This window comes from Lissotriton vulgaris, chromosome 6 (genome assembly GCF_964263255.1).
Source record: "Lissotriton vulgaris chromosome 6, aLisVul1.2, whole genome shotgun sequence".
NCBI classification, from domain to species: domain Eukaryota; kingdom Metazoa; phylum Chordata; class Amphibia; order Caudata; family Salamandridae; genus Lissotriton; species Lissotriton vulgaris.
This window is the reverse complement of record NC_141694.1, coordinates 63,196,376-63,218,617: the sequence shown is the minus strand read 5'-3', so window position 1 is coordinate 63,218,617 and position 22,242 is coordinate 63,196,376. Positions and strand designations below refer to the sequence as shown.

At 43.9% G+C, this 22,242-nt stretch overlaps 1 protein-coding gene and 1 non-coding gene across 2 annotated transcripts in view; both read left to right on the top strand.

The window, feature by feature from the left end:
• The window catches only part of LOC147706789 (exportin-5-like), a 1,247,062-nt gene that overhangs the window by 805,676 nt on the left and 419,144 nt on the right, over window positions 1-22,242 (top strand). The window contains exons 24-25 of the mRNA XM_086925922.1: window positions 3,097-3,143; window positions 20,278-20,372. Of these exons, the coding sequence (XP_086782048.1) occupies window positions 3,097-3,143; window positions 20,278-20,372 (142 nt within the window). The remainder of the gene's footprint in view (window positions 1-3,096; window positions 3,144-20,277; window positions 20,373-22,242) is intronic.
• On the top strand, window positions 18,803-18,908 carry LOC147706790 (U6 spliceosomal RNA). Its single transcript, XR_015296884.1, has one exon. It is a non-coding gene; the product is annotated as a U6 spliceosomal RNA (small nuclear RNA).

Genomic DNA, 22,242 nt, shown 5'->3' with positions numbered 1-22,242 from the left:
CGTGGTCGCTGCGCTGTTCGCCTGGTCTGCCTGCTGTCTGTAGCCTGGCGTTGTGGCTCTGGTTCTACTTCTTTTTGGGTCGAGTGTGCGGGCTCCTCTCTGAAGGGTGTCCGGGCCCTTCTTACCTTCATGTTCTCTGTCTTGGGGGTTGAGATGGCATTTGTGTTCTTTCCTCTTTCAGGCACAGCCTGCCCGGTTTTCCTCGGTGCCCCGGGCTACTCGCTCTGCTTCCGACTGCTTTCCTGCTGTCAGCGCCGTTCTGTCTGGTCTCTTGACTTCTGGCAGTGGTTGGCGTTGCTGCCTTCTCTTTCCCTCGTCTCCTTGGAGCCTCTACGTTGCCCTTCTTACTCTTCCTTGCCTTGGCCTTGGATGGGGGTTCTGTTGCCTTGCATGGGGGTTCTGTTGCCTTGTATGGGCGTGGGGTGCTTCGTCCTCCCCTTGCCTTGTTTCCTCTGTTGAGGGTGGACGGACTTCCTCTTCCTTCTTCCCACACCCCCTCCTTGGGGTCAGTGGTGTTCTGCTTGTAGGGATTCCCCTTGCCTGGGGGGATGGGGGCTCCTCACCCTGTCCGGGGCCCTCTGTTATGTCCAGGCCAGTGGGTTCCTCTCGCAGACCCTCCTACCCCGTGGGTATGGCTAGGGTATCTATTCTACGTTAAGGAATCTGCGGCTAGTAGTCTCTATCAGATGTACGAGTTACTTACATTTGGTAATGATGTATCTGTTGGAGACGATTCTTGCCGGAGATTCCTTCTCGGCCCGCCCTTCCTCCACGTTCTGCGAGGACCCTTAGTTGGTCTTCTACACTCTCCTCCGGTGGGTGGCTGTGTCTTCTGTGAGTGTTTTCTTTCGCTCTTTCTGTCAGGATGATTCGTCCTGTCTCTTTGTCCCTTTCCTCCTCTTTGGCGCATTGGAGGATGAGTTTATAGGTCCTCCTGTGCCCCTCTGCTCTGGTTGCCCCAGGATTGGGGGTTGCCATCACTCCCTTCCCTCGCCCCTTTTGTTGCTAAGGTTTCTGGCCCCTCTGCGATCCCCTCGGTTGGGGTCATCTGACCGTGCCTTTTCCCTTTGTCCCTTTGGGGGGTTGTCGCACTCTGTGCTGGGTTTGCCTTGGAGGTTGTTACTCCTGCTTGTCTTGGGACTGGTTCCCCTTCATTGTTCTTGGTGGGGGGTTGTAGTCCTGCTGCATGATGTCATGACAACTTTACATATGTTCCTTGTCTCCAGGGGGGCCACCTACATACGGACTGGCTGCTCGGGGCAGTGCTCTATTCTTTATTCTTTTACCTGCCTTTGGGTACTGCAATGTCTGGCACTATACTTAGGAGCCCCAGAGTAAGTGTTGGAAAAACTGCAAAGAACACAGAACTGTGCTGTCCGCACCCTCCTACAGATCCCTCGCAGAGAGTCAGTCAAGGCAGGGATCAGATCTCTCCACTGGCTCCCCGTCAGAGAGAGAATAAAGTTCAAAGCGCTCTGCATATCGCATCAAGCCTTTCACAGAGCAAGCCCGGAAATCAATCATTCACTTCTCTCCCCTACTGTCCCAGTAAAACCCTGCGCTCCACGAATGCATTTCTCGCCGTAGTCCCAAGAATCAAAAAAAGCTAGCGCTGGAGGCAGGTTCTTTTCTCTGAACGCTGCCAAACTCTGGAACTCTCTCCCCTTTTCACTTAGAGCCAAACCTACCCTCCTACACTTCCGCAAAGAACTTGAAACACTCCTATTCAGAAACGAATCCCCCCTACCTATCCCCTTGTGCTTCTTCTCTCCCCCCCCTGCCCCCCACCCCCTCCCCCCCTCCCTCAGATCCTGTTTTTCCACTACCAACGCTTGGACGCCCTCGGGCAGCAGACGCGCTTTATAAAACCCCTTCACTTCACTTCACTGCTCCTTATGGTGCTGTTCATCACCATCCCCTTTTCTGCTCTTCCGCACACTGTTCCCATACTCCCACAGTTTTGTTTGATGGCTCCGCGTTATGGCGCGGAAGAGTTCTCAGAAGAAAACTGGCGTAGGCGCGCCAGGGTGGGACTTATGCAACCTCGCTGATGACTCTGGGTGCCTTTTAACCTAAAGTCTTGACTCCTTTTTACGTTGGGCAATTTCATCATCCTACTAGCTTTTGTTGCCCCTCCCCCAACCCCCTCGAAAGAGATGGGGAAGATTGATGAATTTGGACCCAAAAGGGATTTATGCTTTTATATTGTTTGTTTCAAAGACCACTGTGTGGACGGTCAATTTTTTTGTAGGGTTCTCGGAAGTGAAAAAAGGGAAGGCTGTGCAGAAGAGGACCCTGTTGTGGTAGATAGTCAGCTGGATTAAGATCTGCTACGTACTGGCCAAAGTTCCATTAGAAGAACAAGTTACTTTTGATACCTCTTTCTAATGGATACCTTATCTACCTGCAGATTACTCCCTTCCTTCCTACCTCCACATTCTGTGGAGTCGCCTTTATTAACTGTTCTGGTCGTAAAATTAACTAGAAGCACACTGGTACCGTGTGTGCAGAAACAGAAAAATAAGAAACTGACTACAGCGCAGTTGTGGTGCTTTAATGAGGCTCCACTCTATCACTTACAGTGCAGTACAGAGCCAGTGTGAAGCTACATTGTGACACCATGCTGAATGTGGGTGCATTGCTGGAGATAACCTTAGAGATCTATTCTGTCACCTGCTGAATGTTCTGAGGTCGAGGAATCTGTGGTTTGATAGTGTCCACCGGAAAGTGCATTACTCAAGGTATGCACCTTGCTTTTATTCCTCTGGACATGTTACCCAATGCCATTTGTGGCATCATATTGTGTACAGCCAGGTTATGATGGGCATTTTCACGAAGCGATTTTGTGAAAACCAGACCATTGTTCCCTGTTAATGCCTTCCCTCTAAGCAAGTACTTTGGCCTGTAGCACCTGAATTATCAGTTGCTTTTCATAATGCTTCTTACTACCCAGGTTTGAACTGCTGCAGCTCAGGGCAATTAATATGAATTATGCTTTATTTGGTTTAGTCTTCACACTTGCCTGTAAAAGACATCCAAGAAGGCTACTGCACTGTCTGTTTTTAACTGATTTTCTTTTGTTTGATTTTTTTACAGAGGCTGTCGAACAAATGGCATCTGATCGACGAGAGGAAGATGGAGAAGTAAGACCCTCAGCTGAGTCGATTGATCAGGATTTTTACCACTGAGGGTGCAAAGGAATTTGTATTTAGACCAGGATGCATAAAGTGTGAATCCTTGTCTAAATCAAACCAAACATAATCCAGAATTATCCAATTTTTGAACCTCAAAAGTCCTCCACTTTTTTTGGAAGTGATGTGCTTCATAATGATGCAGTCTAAATACAGCAAGGGCTACAGAGTGTGTGCAAATATGTATTTATTTTAAATTATTTTCTTTTTTTTTTTTCTTCGACCTGCATTATGATTATAAGCACATTTTCTCCACTATATACTGCACAGTTCTGTTTTACTTTGTCGGACTACCCTTGAAGATTCAAAAAAGTTGTGAAAAATCTCACAGAAATTGTGATTGCTCATTGCACGTGTTGCATTGCAGATGATGCTAGATTACATTTCCAGTGTCTGTTTGCATTTGTGTACATGTGTACACAAAACCTTACACTGGCAATGAAAATGTAACATTCAGCAACACATGCTGAGCTAATTTCAGTTTCTGCAGATATTTCGACATCTCAAATGCTTTAAATCCTATTAGTAAAATATTGGATGAAGTAGAAGTCTGAGTGAGTGGCATCCTGCTTATGATATGAGTTGCTGAAGGCCAGATTTGAAGGGCCTGGGTGAAACCTGCAGTGCTTATGTTGGACAACTAATGCAATGTACTGCAAAGTGTGTGTGATGCGATAAAGCAGAGTTTAAAGAGTCTAAATCAACCAATCCAAGCTGCTTCTGTGATCTCTCAAGGACTCAGCAAGCCAGTGTTTGAGAAAAATACAGTTGATATCTTTCAATTGTCAAGACATAGTGTTTCTAGATGGATAGGTATTGTGCCTCAACTATCCATTTTAAATCTTGCTTACACCATACCATATAAACATCCACCACAAGCATGCACTTTCATGTATTTCCACCCCTGGTTCAGAATACACCAAATATCAATGTTTCTAATGTAAATTTACCCGGTGTGTCATGAAGCTACTGTCATTTTAAACGACTGGGTCTTGACATATCGTTATGTTGTATAGAAATCCAACCCAAACACCTTAATGCTTCCCATTTCTCAAATGTATCTTAAGCCAGCGAGAGTCCAGAAAACCATTCTACTAAGATGTAGACACACATCGCCAGAGCAATCTTTGTGTAATTGGAATGGCAACACTGACATACATTTGACAAGGCGTCCTTGCCTCTGTAGAAGAGAACTAGTTGACGGCATAAATCTTCCGCCATCCGTGAACCCTGGATCCTGCTATGAATGCTGATGCGACCCAATATGAGAGTGAGAATTTGCTCCTCGTGAAACTGGACAAGATACTCGACATTCAAGGAACATTTTAGGAGTGTGTGGAGATGCAAAGATAATTTTCAAGCTTCATGAAGCTCAATGGAAAACTTCATGTAGGTTGAGATTCTTTGTCCTTTCAACAGTGATAATGAGCTTGTTGTGCATTGAAAAGTATCGTGCAAGGAGGCAAGATCTTTGCTCAGGTGAATGCAAACTCCAAATCCCTGGAAAGGATGATTATCAAGACATTTTCAAAAATTAAAACTTTGAGCAACTAACTAGTATCTTTCTGGGTAATTCAGACTTTTCCATCAGTACTTTAGACATCTTCTGGCTGATTAACAAAACTACCAAGAAAGTTTAGGATCAACTCCATTTCCATCGCTGAATAGATTATGGAACAGGCCGACCAGCGAAAGACAACTTGATTAATGCAAGGTTAGCAGTTAAGAATTGCTCATGGATCTGATGACTGTGACGTGGTGGAAGTGTAGTTGTGCTCCACTCATGACTAGACAAGCCGCTGGAAGGTTTACCTTCTTTATGAAGAATGAAAATAGTGCGAAGACTATGTGTTTGCGGTGATTAGTGGAGATGACTTGAAGCAAAGCCTCGGTTGTTATGACTAGGGTAAAACTTAATTCATACTGATTGTGTTCGTTTTAAGCCACTCCACACTCTACTATATTGATGCAAAATTTGCAGAGGAATTGACAGTCATAATAGCTAACCCGAATACGATTTTAATGCTCTCTCTGTATTAGATGACTTCAGAGTTTTGGTTGAAAATGTATAGAGACGTTTTTTATTATACACACAAGGGCATACTTTTGACTTTGCTTAATCAAACAAGATACCATAAGTTCACCTGCTGGCCCCCATTGGGATGCCATCTTGTTGAAGGGCAGGTTCTTTTAAACAAACTAAAAATTGAGGCAGCCGCCGTTGATTAAAAAAATAGATCAATTGACCAGTGCTGTAAGCTAAGATGAGAAAAACGTTTTTGAAAATATAACTAAAACAGTATCTGGCTTAAAATTAATTTATCTATGAGGAATTCTCACAATACAGTAGGATCTATCTTGTCAGTAGGATCTTCAGTGCAGTAGCTCACAGAAGGTGCCTTGGAAAATTATACGAGTGGCAAAAATAGGATATTTTAGTATTTCCCAATTCTCAGATGAGAGCTCCGTGTACAGATATGGTTTTCAAATTGAAAATATAATTAATCTGCAGAGAGATACAAAAGAAGAAAAATAGTACTAACGCTGAGAAACCTGTTACTATTTTTGACCAATAGAAGGATTAGTCAAGATTGCATGTCGGTTTAGGTCCCTGCAACTACGATCAGTTTCACTGAATTGGTGGCTGTTAGTAAAGCTCATGGATCTCAATATGATTGCCTTTCATTTAAACTCTTCAAATAAGAGTTCGTCCAGTCGGCTATGGATGCCACATAGATGATCAGACTACTGGAAGAAAGTCCGTCTCATACTTCAAAAGAAAATTACAAATGCAGACAAGAATGATGCATCCATCTTCTATCCAGTATTGAAGGACCCTTATCTGGTGAACCAGGTGGTACTTTCAGCTACAGTTGTTTACTGGGGAAAATACCAACCCAGATCAAAAACTGTGTTTTTTATATAGTATCATAGCATGGAGGTATTTATTGCCTTTCTAGATGTTCTACGAATGAAGCTGGATAGAGGGGGCATGAACGTGATGAGATACTTAAATCTGACAGCAGCCTTCAACAATGTCAGGCACTCTATCCTGATCTATAGACCAAGAGGAAATGGCAGTGGAGTGGTTTGACTCCTCTCTCGGACACTGGCTGTTCATGGAGTACCTGTCCTGGTTTGCCTTAATGTTCAGATTTAACTGTGGTGCAACATAGGAGTTCTGCTTATACACCGTTATTTTTTTACTTTACGCATTCCATCATTTGCAGATATATTAGGATATTATGGATACCGTTTTATAATTCCACAGATCTCATCCAGTTGATTTCCAGGTTTCATCCTGAGAACTTTGATTGAAAGTGGAATTTCCCAGCCTGGGCACTGTGAAGCAATATGTTCAAACCCGTTGAAATGTTGCTTTCCAAAAGGTAAAACTTAAGACTGAGATGGTAGTTGGTGAACCCTTGGATTACTAGCCCAGATGCTTTGTCCAGAACTGGTTACTCTTGCGAAACAAATATGTATTTAATGAGCAACTGGCTTTGAAAATTCAGATTACTACAGTAGTTCAGGCAGGTTTCTTCCACTTGAAGACAATTGTACTTGTTGTCCTTCTTAACTTTTCAAAGTTACTTCCAGGACTTGTCGCCTTTGGTTGAATACATAGTAAATTATTACAACAGAATCTGTCAATGGTTACTGTGTTTCCAGGCTTCTGACATTGCATTGTACAGCAACCTGAACCTTGGTGCACTTCAAGAAGAAATACCATGTTTATCCTGTGTTGGCATTTTAATAGGCTTTCAGTGGATACATGGGTCATCTTCATGTGTGCATTGTTCATTGGGCATTGCACAGATCGGCATCAGGCTTCATTGCAGTAAAATTAAGATGGCACATCTCAAGGGGAGTGCTGGGACCCAGGAATCTTGCTTTGGAAAAAGTTCCAAAGGTCAAAGAAATCTAGGAGGGCCTTGCTGTTCTTTCTGCTACAGCTCAGAATGACCTACCCTCGGATCTCAGAGCCCAGAACAAACACTACACTAAGCCACTGAAAACTATCCGGTCACAGCTGGAGGTTTAAGGCGACTTCTGCTAAGAAGGGTTTTGTGTGTTGAATGAATTACCTCAGAGTACTGAGCAGCCCAGGAGGGTATGTGGTGCACTATACATACATACATATGTACATACAAATACACACACACGTATATATATTTATATATATATATATACACACACACATATATACATGTATATACACTCATATATGTATATATGTACACATACACACATATATATATATATATATATATATATATATATATATATATATATATATACACGCACACACATATGCATATATATATATATATATATATATATATATATATATATATATATATATATATATACATACATACATACATACATACAGCCTCAGCTGATGCACGCTAGTGCTGGTTCTCTTCTTTTCCCTAGGTGAAAAGGAAAGGGCGTACAGCATCCAAAGAGACTAGGTTTTAAAGTGTGCAATAGGTAAATAGGGCCTTTTGTGGGTAAGACCCTAGACTACCTACAGAAACTGTGTTCCTGTTACACCATGACAGGCCGAGAGTTTAATAATAATACATTATTATAAGTGATATTATTAATATCATCATCTAACAAGCCAACCCATTACACTCCATCCTTGAAGGCGCTCAAAGGATCAACTTGGTGTGAGGAAGATTTGTAATCCAACATGCAACCTTTGTACAGCCACCTGAAGACAGAAGTGGATACCTACTACACAGCATCACTGGATCCCAAATGCCGCCTCCATTTTCTCAGTGTTTCCAACATACACTTTCATCACAACTTTTGCCATCATGACCAGAATGTACATCTTGAACAAGATGCATGTAATATTTATATATGTATGATGTGCGTGTGTGTATACACAAACACACACCAACCATTCTACTTTCTCCTCCAGAGAAATGCTTGCATCCTTTCTTCATGGTGCATCATATATAAGCAATGGGACACACAGATGATTTTGGATTCTTAAGCAGTGGACGGTTGAAAGACTTTCGAACGAGTGTCGCTAAGAACATAATCAAGACATTGTATGTTAATAGCAAGTATCTTTATATGTATATGTAGTTGCAGGTATAGGAATATATCTGAATTATATATTGAATATGTGATTAACTGTCGGACACAAATATTTATTTTTAATTTTATACATACTTGCATGTCCACACACTTCTGCTAAAATGTGGAAGTGATAAGTTCTATTTTAATAATATATATGGTGAGCAGTTAAAATATATTTGTGCCACACCCATAAATATAAATGTGGCCCAATAAAACCTATTATTTAATAGGATGCTAATATCCCCACGTTGACATATTTATTACTTCACTGCAGAGGACTGTGCCACCTCCACAGTACCGCTTACTGATTTGGTAAAACACCTAGCCATTTCCATACTACAATCCATTTACTACAGAAAATAAGAAAAATTGTTACAAGATCTGGTTATTGTGACTATTTCCTTCATTTAGCGCCTTGTTTTCTGGTTCTTTAAATACCTTTGTTTAGAAGTATTGCAGATGGTAAAAAAACAAGGCATAAACTACATATGCAGATCTACAGAGTGATAATATAAACAATTCCCTTGCGATAATATATAGTATGTATGCAGATGCTCACAGTTTAATTTGCTATGTATTACTGTTGTTGAGTGCGGGGGGACTCGTTATGCCCTTCCTCTCCCTTGTCAATAGCAATAGATAGCATATTATGCTTTTTCACATCTGCATACATAGTTTGTCTTTCATGTTTGTCCTGCGTACTTCCTTTAACAAAAGCTTTTGAACCAAGAGTGATCTATTTATCATTTATGTTGACTCATGAGCTATGTAATGCACATCTCTCCCCTCCCTCAAAAATGTCAGTAACAGCATATCACTACACACCTGCATATAGGGTTTATGCCATGTTATTCTTCCCTGTGTGTTAGCTTATACACATGTACCAGACTATAACCATAGGTATTTAAGCAGAGCCATAGCTCGGTCATATTCCATAGGCCTATAGTGTGAGCAGGAGGTATCCAAGAGCATGATCTAGATTAATGTGTTCTGCTGTGGTACTGGGGTCATATGGGATTTGACCTTTGTACTGTAGTGATTAGTGTTGGGCATGGCATAAATATATTTATTTACAAAAGGGGGGTGGTGATGAACAGAGTGTCTGAATTGAGCAGACCACTCTTACCCAGTCCAAAGATCAGGGCTTGATCCATCACCGTTATTTATCTCACTGCCCCATCCCAGCTCAGAATCTGGCTATATGCAAATCAGTCTGTCCCTGGCCCAGTGCATCATGGGAACAGGGCAGACTAAACTACCAAGCCAATTCTTTACCAGAAAGGAGACAAGCTACCGGGGACCGGTTTCTGGCATTTCAGCCTCTTCGGCCCGGCTTGCTTGAATCCTGATGGAGCAGTGAGAAAGGGACTCATGTCTGAGTATACCCTGCCACACCTATAGTGGCCAAAATCGATTTACAAAAGGGGGTGGTGATGAACAGAGTGTCTGAATTGAGCAGACCACTCTTACCCAGTCCAAAGATCAGGGCTTGATCCATCACCGTTATTTATCTCACTGCCCCATCCCAGCTCAGAATCTGGCTATATGCAAATCAGTCTGTCCCTGGCCCAGTGCATCATGGGAACAGGGCAGACTAAACTACCAAGCCAATTCTTTACCAGAAAGGAGACAAGCTACCGGGGACCGGTTTCTGGCATTTCAGCCTCTTCGGCCCGGCTTGCTTGAATCCTGATGGAGCAGTGAGAAAGGGACTCATGTCTGAGTATACCCTGCCACACCTATAGTGGCCAAAATCGATTTACAAAAGGGGGTGGTGATGAACAGAGTGTCTGAATTGAGCAGACCACTCTTACCCAGTCCAAAGATCAGGGCTTGATCCATCACCGTTATTTATCTCACTGCCCCATCCCAGCTCAGAATCTGGCTATATGCAAATCAGTCTGTCCCTGGCCCAGTGCATCATGGGAACAGGGCAGACTAAACTACCAAGCCAATTCTTTACCAGAAAGGAGACAAGCTACCGGGGACCGGTTTCTGGCATTTCAGCCTCTTCGGCCCGGCTTGCTTGAATCCTGATGGAGCAGTGAGAAAGGGACTCATGTCTGAGTATACCCTGCCACACCTATAGTGGCCAAAATCGATTTACAAAAGGGGGTGGTGATGAACAGAGTGTCTGAATTGAGCAGACCACTCTTACCCAGTCCAAAGATCAGGGCTTGATCCATCACCGTTATTTATCTCACTGCCCCATCCCAGCTCAGAATCTGGCTATATGCAAATCAGTCTGTCCCTGGCCCAGTGCATCATGGGAACAGGGCAGACTAAACTACCAAGCCAATTCTTTACCAGAAAGGAGACAAGCTACCGGGGACCGGTTTCTGGCATTTCAGCCTCTTCGGCCCGGCTTGCTTGAATCCTGATGGAGCATTGAGAAAGGGACTCATGTCTGAGTATACCCTGCCACACCTATAGTGGCCAAAATCGATTTACAAAAGGGGGTGGTGATGAACAGAGTGTCTGAATTGAGCAGACCACTCTTACCCAGTCCAAAGATCAGGGCTTGATCCATCACCGTTATTTATCTCACTGCCCCATCCCAGCTCAGAATCTGGCTATATGCAAATCAGTCTGTCCCTGGCCCAGTGCATCATGGGAACAGGGCAGACTAAACTACCAAGCCAATTCTTTACCAGAAAGGAGACAAGCTACCGGGGACCGGTTTCTGGCATTTCAGCCTCTTCGGCCCGGCTTGCTTGAATCCTGATGGAGCAGTGAGAAAGGGACTCATGTCTGAGTATACCCTGCCACACCTATAGTGGCCAAAATCGATTTACAAAAGGGGGTGGTGATGAACAGAGTGTCTGAATTGAGCAGACCACTCTTACCCAGTCCAAAGATCAGGGCTTGATCCATCACCGTTATTTATCTCACTGCCCCATCCCAGCTCAGAATCTGGCTATATGCAAATCAGTCTGTCCCTGGCCCAGTGCATCATGGGAACAGGGCAGACTAAACTACCAAGCCAATTCTTTACCAGAAAGGAGACAAGCTACCGGGGACCGGTTTCTGGCATTTCAGCCTCTTCGGCCCGGCTTGCTTGAATCCTGATGGAGCAGTGAGAAAGGGACTCATGTCTGAGTATACCCTGCCACACCTATAGTGGCCAAAATCGATTTACAAAAGGGGGTGGTGATGAACAGAGTGTCTGAATTGAGCAGACCACTCTTACCCAGTCCAAAGATCAGGGCTTGATCCATCACCGTTATTTATCTCACTGCCCCATCCCAGCTCAGAATCTGGCTATATGCAAATCAGTCTGTCCCTGGCCCAGTGCATCATGGGAACAGGGCAGACTAAACTACCAAGCCAATTCTTTACCAGAAAGGAGACAAGCTACCGGGGACCGGTTTCTGGCATTTCAGCCTCTTCGGCCCGGCTTGCTTGAATCCTGATGGAGCAGTGAGAAAGGGACTCATGTCTGAGTATACCCTGCCACACCTATAGTGGCCAAAATCGATTTACAAAAGGGGGTGGTGATGAACAGAGTGTCTGAATTGAGCAGACCACTCTTACCCAGTCCAAAGATCAGGGCTTGATCCATCACCGTTATTTATCTCACTGCCCCATCCCAGCTCAGAATCTGGCTATATGCAAATCAGTCTGTCCCTGGCCCAGTGCATCATGGGAACAGGGCAGACTAAACTACCAAGCCAATTCTTTACCAGAAAGGAGACAAGCTACCGGGGACCGGTTTCTGGCATTTCAGCCTCTTCGGCCCGGCTTGCTTGAATCCTGATGGAGCAGTGAGAAAGGGACTCATGTCTGAGTATACCCTGCCACACCTATAGTGGCCAAAATCGATTTACAAAAGGGGGTGGTGATGAACAGAGTGTCTGAAGTGAGCAGACCACTCTTACCCAGTCCAAAGATCAGGGCTTGATCCATCACCGTTATTTATCTCACTGCCCCATCCCAGCTCAGAATCTGGCTATATGCAAATCAGTCTGTCCCTGGCCCAGTGCATCATGGGAACAGGGCAGACTAAACTACCAAGCCAATTCTTTACCAGAAAGGAGACAAGCTACCGGGGACCGGTTTCTGGCATTTCAGCCTCTTCGGCCCGGCTTGCTTGAATCCTGATGGAGCAGTGAGAAAGGGACTCATGTCTGAGTATACCCTGCCACACCTATAGTGGCCAAAATCGATTTACAAAAGGGGGTGGTGATGAACAGAGTGTCTGAATTGAGCAGACCACTCTTACCCAGTCCAAAGATCAGGGCTTGATCCATCACCGTTATTTATCTCACTGCCCCATCCCAGCTCAGAATCTGGCTATATGCAAATCAGTCTGTCCCTGGCCCAGTGCATCATGGGAACAGGGCAGACTAAACTACCAAGCCAATTCTTTACCAGAAAGGAGACAAGCTACCGGGGACCGGTTTCTGGCATTTCAGCCTCTTCGGCCCGGCTTGCTTGAATCCTGATGGAGCAGTGAGAAAGGGACTCATGTCTGAGTATACCCTGCCACACCTATAGTGGCCAAAATCGATTTACAAAAGGGGGTGGTGATGAACAGAGTGTCCCTCACCACCCCTTGTTGTAAATATTTTTGTCCACCCTAAGCGTGGAAGGGTATACTCAGATGTGAGTCCCTTGCTCATTGCACCATCAGGATTCAAGCAAGCCGGGCCGAAGAGGCTGAAATGCCAGAAACCGGTCCCCGGTAGCTTGTTTCCTTCCCAGTGTAAGAATTGGCTTTTGTAGTTTGGTTTGCCCTGTTCCCATCATGCACTGGGACAGGAACAGACTAATTTGCATACAGTCAGGTTCTGAAACTGGGATGGTGCAGTGAGCTAAAAAACGGTGTTGGATCTAGCCCTGATCTCTTGACTGGGTGAGAGTATTCTGTTTAATTCAGAGACTCTGTCCCTCACCACCCCTTGTTGTAAATATTTTTGTCCACCCTAAGCGTGGAAGGGTATACTCAGATGTGAGTCCCTTGCTCATTGCACCATCAGGATTCAAGCAAGCCGGGCCGAAGAGGCTGAAATGCCAGAAACCGGTCCCCGGTAGCTTGTTTCCTTCCCAGTGTAAGAATTGGCTTTTGTAGTTTGGTTTGCCCTGTTCCCATCATGCACTGGGACAGGAACAGACTAATTTGCATACAGTCAGGTTCTGAAACTGGGATGGTGCAGTGAGCTAAAAAACGGTGTTGGATCTAGCCCTGATCTCTTGACTGGGTGAGAGTATTCTGTTTAATTCAGAGACTCTGTCCCTCACCACCCCTTGTTGTAAATATTTTTGTCCACCCTAAGCGTGGAAGGGTATACTCAGATGTGAGTCCCTTGCTCATTGCACCATCAGGATTCAAGCAAGCCGGGCCGAAGAGGCTGAAATGCCAGAAACCGGTCCCCGGTAGCTTGTTTCCTTCCCAGTGTAAGAATTGGCTTTTGTAGTTTGGTTTGCCCTGTTCCCATCATGCACTGGGACAGGAACAGACTAATTTGCATACAGTCAGGTTCTGAAACTGGGATGGTGCAGTGAGCTAAAAAACGGTGTTGGATCTAGCCCTGATCTCTTGACTGGGTGAGAGTATTCTGTTTAATTCAGAGACTCTGTCCCTCACCACCCCTTGTTGTAAATATTTTTGTCCACCCTAAGCGTGGAAGGGTATACTCAGATGTGAGTCCCTTGCTCATTGCACCATCAGGATTCAAGCAAGCCGGGCCGAAGAGGCTGAAATGCCAGAAACCGGTCCCCGGTAGCTTGTTTCCTTCCCAGTGTAAGAATTGGCTTTTGTAGTTTGGTTTGCCCTGTTCCCATCATGCACTGGGACAGGAACAGACTAATTTGCATACAGTCAGGTTCTGAAACTGGGATGGTGCAGTGAGCTAAAAAACGGTGTTGGATCTAGCCCTGATCTCTTGACTGGGTGAGAGTATTCTGTTTAATTCAGAGACTCTGTCCCTCACCACCCCTTGTTGTAAATATTTTTGTCCACCCTAAGCGTGGAAGGGTATACTCAGATGTGAGTCCCTTGCTCATTGCACCATCAGGATTCAAGCAAGCCGGGCCGAAGAGGCTGAAATGCCAGAAACCGGTCCCCGGTAGCTTGTTTCCTTCCCAGTGTAAGAATTGGCTTTTGTAGTTTGGTTTGCCCTGTTCCCATCATGCACTGGGACAGGAACAGACTAATTTGCATACAGTCAGGTTCTGAAACTGGGATGGTGCAGTGAGCTAAAAAACGGTGTTGGATCTAGCCCTGATCTCTTGACTGGGTGAGAGTATTCTGTTTAATTCAGAGACTCTGTCCCTCACCACCCCTTGTTGTAAATATTTTTGTCCACCCTAAGCGTGGAAGGGTATACTCAGATGTGAGTCCCTTGCTCATTGCACCATCAGGATTCAAGCAAGCCGGGCCGAAGAGGCTGAAATGCCAGAAACCGGTCCCCGGTAGCTTGTTTCCTTCCCAGTGTAAGAATTGGCTTTTGTAGTTTGGTTTGCCCTGTTCCCATCATGCACTGGGACAGGAACAGACTAATTTGCATACAGTCAGGTTCTGAAACTGGGATGGTGCAGTGAGCTAAAAAACGGTGTTGGATCTAGCCCTGATCTCTTGACTGGGTGAGAGTATTCTGTTTAATTCAGAGACTCTGTCCCTCACCACCCCTTGTTGTAAATATTTTTGTCCACCCTAAGCGTGGAAGGGTATACTCAGATGTGAGTCCCTTGCTCATTGCACCATCAGGATTCAAGCAAGCCGGGCCGAAGAGGCTGAAATGCCAGAAACCGGTCCCCGGTAGCTTGTTTCCTTCCCAGTGTAAGAATTGGCTTTTGTAGTTTGGTTTGCCCTGTTCCCATCATGCACTGGGACAGGAACAGACTAATTTGCATACAGTCAGGTTCTGAAACTGGGATGGTGCAGTGAGCTAAAAAACGGTGTTGGATCTAGCCCTGATCTCTTGACTGGGTGAGAGTATTCTGTTTAATTCAGAGACTCTGTCCCTCACCACCCCTTGTTGTAAATATTTTTGTCCACCCTAAGCGTGGAAGGGTATACTCAGATGTGAGTCCCTTGCTCATTGCACCATCAGGATTCAAGCAAGCCGGGCCGAAGAGGCTGAAATGCCAGAAACCGGTCCCCGGTAGCTTGTTTCCTTCCCAGTGTAAGAATTGGCTTTTGTAGTTTGGTTTGCCCTGTTCCCATCATGCACTGGGACAGGAACAGACTAATTTGCATACAGTCAGGTTCTGAAACTGGGATGGTGCAGTGAGCTAAAAAACGGTGTTGGATCTAGCCCTGATCTCTTGACTGGGTGAGAGTATTCTGTTTAATTCAGAGACTCTGTCCCTCACCACCCCTTGTTGTAAATATTTTTGTCCACCCTAAGCGTGGAAGGGTATACTCAGATGTGAGTCCCTTGCTCATTGCACCATCAGGATTCAAGCAAGCCGGGCCGAAGAGGCTGAAATGCCAGAAACCGGTCCCCGGTAGCTTGTTTCCTTCCCAGTGTAAGAATTGGCTTTTGTAGTTTGGTTTGCCCTGTTCCCATCATGCACTGGGACAGGAACAGACTAATTTGCATACAGTCAGGTTCTGAAACTGGGATGGTGCAGTGAGCTAAAAAACGGTGTTGGATCTAGCCCTGATCTCTTGACTGGGTGAGAGTATTCTGTTTAATTCAGAGACTCTGTCCCTCACCACCCCTTGTTGTAAATATTTTTGTCCACCCTAAGCGTGGAAGGGTATACTCAGATGTGAGTCCCTTGCTCATTGCACCATCAGGATTCAAGCAAGCCGGGCCGAAGAGGCTGAAATGCCAGAAACCGGTCCCCGGTAGCTTGTTTCCTTCCCAGTGTAAGAATTGGCTTTTGTAGTTTGGTTTGCCCTGTTCCCATCATGCACTGGGACAGGAACAGACTAATTTGCATACAGTCAGGTTCTGAAACTGGGATGGTGCAGTGAGCTAAAAAACGGTGTTGGATCTAGCCCTGATCTCTTGACTGGGTGAGAGTATTCTGTTTAATTCAGAGACTCTGTCCCTCACCACCCCTTGTTGTAAATATTTTTGTCCACCCTAAGCGTGGAAGGGTATACTCAGATGTGAGTCCCTTGCTCATTGCACCATCAGGATTCAAGCAAGCCGGGCCGAAGAGGCTGAAATGCCAGAAACCGGTCCCCGGTAGCTTGTTTCCTTCCCAGTGTAAGAATTGGCTTTTGTAGTTTGGTTTGCCCTGTTCCCATCATGCACTGGGACAGGAACAGACTAATTTGCATACAGTCAGGTTCTGAAACTGGGATGGTGCAGTGAGCTAAAAAACGGTGTTGGATCTAGCCCTGATCTCTTGACTGGGTGAGAGTATTCTGTTTAATTCAGAGACTCTGTCCCTCACCACCCCTTGTTGTAAATATTTTTGTCCACCCTAAGCGTGGAAGGGTATACTCAGATGTGAGTCCCTTGCTCATTGCACCATCAGGATTCAAGCAAGCCGGGCCGAAGAGGCTGAAATGCCAGAAACCGGTCCCCGGTAGCTTGTTTCCTTCCCAGTGTAAGAATTGGCTTTTGTAGTTTGGTTTGCCCTGTTCCCATCATGCACTGGGACAGGAACAGACTAATTTGCATACAGTCAGGTTCTGAAACTGGGATGGTGCAGTGAGCTAAAAAACGGTGTTGGATCTAGCCCTGATCTCTTGACTGGGTGAGAGTATTCTGTTTAATTCAGAGACTCTGTCCCTCACCACCCCTTGTTGTAAATATTTTTGTCCACCCTAAGCGTGGAAGGGTATACTCAGATGTGAGTCCCTTGCTCATTGCACCATCAGGATTCAAGCAAGCCGGGCCGAAGAGGCTGAAATGCCAGAAACCGGTCCCCGGTAGCTTGTTTCCTTCCCAGTGTAAGAATTGGCTTTTGTAGTTTGGTTTGCCCTGTTCCCATCATGCACTGGGACAGGAACAGACTAATTTGCATACAGTCAGGTTCTGAAACTGGGATGGTGCAGTGAGCTAAAAAACGGTGTTGGATCTAGCCCTGATCTCTTGACTGGGTGAGAGTATTCTGTTTAATTCAGAGACTCTGTCCCTCACCACCCCTTGTTGTAAATATTTTTGTCCACCCTAAGCGTGGAAGGGTATACTCAGATGTGAGTCCCTTGCTCATTGCACCATCAGGATTCAAGCAAGCCGGGCCGAAGAGGCTGAAATGCCAGAAACCGGTCCCCGGTAGCTTGTTTCCTTCCCAGTGTAAGAATTGGCTTTTGTAGTTTGGTTTGCCCTGTTCCCATCATGCACTGGGACAGGAACAGACTAATTTGCATACAGTCAGGTTCTGAAACTGGGATGGTGCAGTGAGCTAAAAAACGGTGTTGGATCTAGCCCTGATCTCTTGACTGGGTGAGAGTATTCTGTTTAATTCAGAGACTCTGTCCCTCACCACCCCTTGTTGTAAATATTTTTGTCCACCCTAAGCGTGGAAGGGTATACTCAGATGTGAGTCCCTTGCTCATTGCACCATCAGGATTCAAGCAAGCCGGGCCGAAGAGGCTGAAATGCCAGAAACCGGTCCCCGGTAGCTTGTTTCCTTCCCAGTGTAAGAATTGGCTTTTGTAGTTTGGTTTGCCCTGTTCCCATCATGCACTGGGACAGGAACAGACTAATTTGCATACAGTCAGGTTCTGAAACTGGGATGGTGCAGTGAGCTAAAAAACGGTGTTGGATCTAGCCCTGATCTCTTGACTGGGTGAGAGTATTCTGTTTAATTCAGAGACTCTGTCCCTCACCACCCCTTGTTGTAAATATAAATATATTTATGCCATGCAGTGAAACAAATATGGGAACTAACGTGATCTAGATTAACTGTTCTAACAAATACACATTTATTACTACACTGCAAAGATCACCACAATACAGAGAAACTGACGTGTAAAACTCTATTACCGGTTTCCCTTCTTCTGACTTGGTTAGTCGGCTGCAATGTGATTGTAACCTATTGCACACATTCTATTCCTTGCATCCTGATTTTGATTAAATATCTTTATAAAATAAATATACATGCAAAATATGCCACATACATTCACACATAATAGTTTTAATATGTGCTAAGCTTTTTATGTTTAGATGTATAATTTATTTGCTTTATATTTTCAAGTACTTTTTTTCTGTCTCTTACAACAGGTGTTGGAGTGTATATATATGAACATACCATATATCATTTACATATAACATATAAAATATATTATATGTGAAGGATATATAGCAAACATTTTTTATTTTATCTGTGTGGAATACCAGTGTAAGAAAATTCACTGACCGGAAGCTAAGTTCCCAGAAGAAGGGCTGAGCACTTGAAATGCCATCCATCGCCTTCAGGAAAACCAACTGTGTACATTCATTAACTCGCTGACCGCTGCACTTTGAAAAAACTTAAAATCGTTATCTGAAAACTGCAACCTTTTGCGAACGTCTGTGCACCATCTTCAAAGAGAGAATAGCTATTGCTACTTAGGTGTTTTGTTGAATAAAGTACTGCTATAAAGTACATTTTATGGATATGTGCTGGCTTCGGCAGCACATATACTAAAATTGGAATGATACAGAGAAGATTAGCATGGCCCTGCACAAGGATGACACACAAATTCGTGAAGTGTTACATATTTTTCTTCCACTCCCACTAAGACAGTGCTCTGAACATCTACAGTTCAGGAAAATGCTTAAGACCTTCCTTTTCTGTCGCTGCTGATCCTGTTGGAATATGCTGCCACCCCCTCACAGTCCTGGTGAAGTGCAGAGATATCCCTTCTGGGTCTATTCAGGTGCTCTACAAACAATTACAAATACAAATTCCAGTTCTGTGCATGTGTAACACATTGAGGCGCTGAGTCAGAATTTATGACTACAGGAAGCAGTACTGTATTAGTGCTATTTTACATACTCTTTTATGGCTTTGTGAATCTGTCTCAAAATGTTCAGGCAGCCGAAGTGAAAGGGTGCACAGTCCTTTCTATTTGCATTAATTGTAAGGGAATATGACCTGAATATTCCAATCTTATTTGAACTTAAGATGTTTTGGAGCCAATAAACATAGATCTGTAAGCATACTACAGTAGTATTGTTCTACCTACTCTTACATGCCTTTATAAGTTGGCCCCATTTAATGTTTTTTTTTATTGTGCAGAACACTCCTGTAATATCCATATTATGTACATTTGCGCATGTGTACACTGTAGCCTATAATTTGTGACATATAACCTATAACCTATACTTTTTTTGCATATATGTGCAATAATGTATTGCATTTGTAGTTGATTTGCATGTTATTTTAGATTTTTTTTATTTTTAGTTTGTGTTTTCATGTTGATAATTGCTGTCAGCCATGAATCACTCTAACTAAAAGGTCATAGGAGTTACCATCTCTGAGTGTGTCATTTATCTTGTTAAAAAAAAAGATAGTTTAAAAAAAAAATGAAAAAAATTGGAAGGTTTTACACCTGTAGACCTACTCTTATGCTTGAGTTTGAATGTACAGCTTTAGGGAATTTAAAGTCATATCACAGTTGTGAAAAACTTTTTTCACCCATTTCCAAAATGGCTTGGGATCAAAGAGGAGTTTGTGAAAGCCAACAAACTCATGAGTTCTGCAAGTTCACAAATCCTCAAAGCAAACCACACTTTGATCTTCCTACTCATTGCTTGGGATTTACTACTACGCAAGTATTTTCAGTCATGTTGTACAATTCTGCAGTAGTAAAAGTGTTTGTCTGGTAAACTCGAGTGGATACCTGAAAGACTTATATGGAGCCATTTTGGTTTGTAAGCATAGGTTTGTGGCTGTAAATGGCTTTCTAAATGTAGACGATAGTGTTCACTTCAACACTTAAAGTAAAGGACACACATGAAACATTTGAGGCAGAACATTTTGTTTTCCACATTGTTCAAATAAGCAGTTTAGGTCTCTTAAATACATTTCTTGCCCTTCTGTCCTCACTACGATGTCTTTGACATCTTGATTTTTTCCGTCTTTCTCACAGTGAGGACAACATTGAGGATGAAAATCCAGAGTCCCCAGAATATCAAGCCGAAAAGCAAGTAAGGATACTGACCCGAGACGTCATGAAATTCATCAGTAAGTTTCAAGATCATCCCTCCTCCACTCCGTTGGAGCAAAGATACATTCGTACAACCGCTTACGTTTACAAACTTTGTTCCTTTCATTACTCTGAAAAGTTTCTATATTAGTAGCTAGGTAGAGTGATTATGTGTATGTTGCTTATATCAAATGTATGTAGGCAAAAGGATTTTGCCCATGCATGCTATCATTATCTACAGTTCTTTCTTCACTGTGGTCAGACATACTTTGATTCCTATATCGTAATCTACCCTTTTATGTACGTAAGTAACACACCTCGTAATATTTCGACAGGTGCCTTGTTATGATTGTTAAAGATTTTGTAGCCCAGAGTTTGGAGCTGCACCAACTTTAAGTATAAGCCCTGGTAAAGGCCTGCAAGTAGAACAGTGGTTACGACAACCATACTGGTCCTTTTGGGCATTGTAGTGCCAATTGAACTACACTTTGTACATCCTAGAGCTAGATCAAAATGAATGATTTGTCAAGGAAAATCATTGTCTAGATTATGATGGATACCACTGCTGCCCTGTGTAATCTGTGCTGACTTCCAAAACCGGTTTCCTGGAGGTAGTTCAGTTTATGATTGGGACTTGCTGCAGGCAGAATGCTACTATGGAGGCCAATTGCAGTGCATGCAAAAGCTATAGTTGGAGTAAGGACTACCTTCAGGCATTTTAAGCCAACAGTAAAGTGTTCGTCAGACAGTGTATGCCCAGACGTGGGTCTCTCGCTTACTTTGTCACTGGATTCAAGCTAGCCTGGCTGAAGAGGGGTGCTACCCCGAAACCAGTCCCGGGATCCTTGTTTCCGGTCCAGGGAAGACCTGGCATAAGAGTTTGGCCTGGACTGTTCCCATGAGGCACATGGTCCAAACTGATTTGCATATAGCTGGGACTGAACTGGGGTGGTGAAGTGAGCTAAAGAACGATGATGGATTCAACCCAGATCTATGACTGGGGGTGTGGGTCTGAAAAGTTTTGGTGCTCCGTTCATCATCTCCTTGTGTTTGATTTGTTCGCCCTCATTTGATTTAGCTCCAGATCTTTTACTACAGCAGAGCCATCCTTCTTAAATAGCTATGTCTCATTTGGCATCACAAAAGTGTTCAAAGCATAATTACGCCACTCTAACTGATGCACAAGCTAGTTTTAAACAGATATAGAGCACTGAAGAATTAGAAAGGCCATCTCGCAGATGATAGCTTGAAATCTTGTCTGCCAACATTCCTTTGTGTCCAGGAGCAAAACCTCTAATCTGCTAGTTTAAAATGTCTGGTGCACCCTCTGGCGCAACTCCTTGAGCAGTATCAGGTGCCCCTCAATGTCCGAATACTCCAGCAGTATCCAAATAATCTTTCTACAGGGAAACATCAACCAAAAAATCACATGCTTGAATCTAGCTTTATATTGTATGAAAAAGAGATTCTTCTATTCGAATGAAGATAAAGCTAAGATCCTGTAGCTGGGTGGTGCAGAATCTAACTATTCACCCATAACATTGGCTGCCAATTTTACTGTACCATTCAACCCATAAATATGGGACCTAGCAGTTCCATTTGATGCTCATCTCTTCTTTATTTCTAAAGTTAAACTGGTGATCTAGAAAGGTGGGGTGTGGGGGGCATCAGTGTCTTATTTACTTTCTTCATAAAGTATTTTCTTCTAGATTTGAAACCAGAGGCCTGATTAAGTTGTGCTTAGACTTACTACAGGAGGCAAAGGCTTCAAAATTATATTGATGGAGTATGTTTAAGGGTGTGTGACCTCATTAAACCAGCTTCAAACTCTCCATTGACTCCTGACTAATACCAGGATAATTTTCGAAATTCTCTGAACCCGGCATTAGGACGAAGACCTGAAAACCA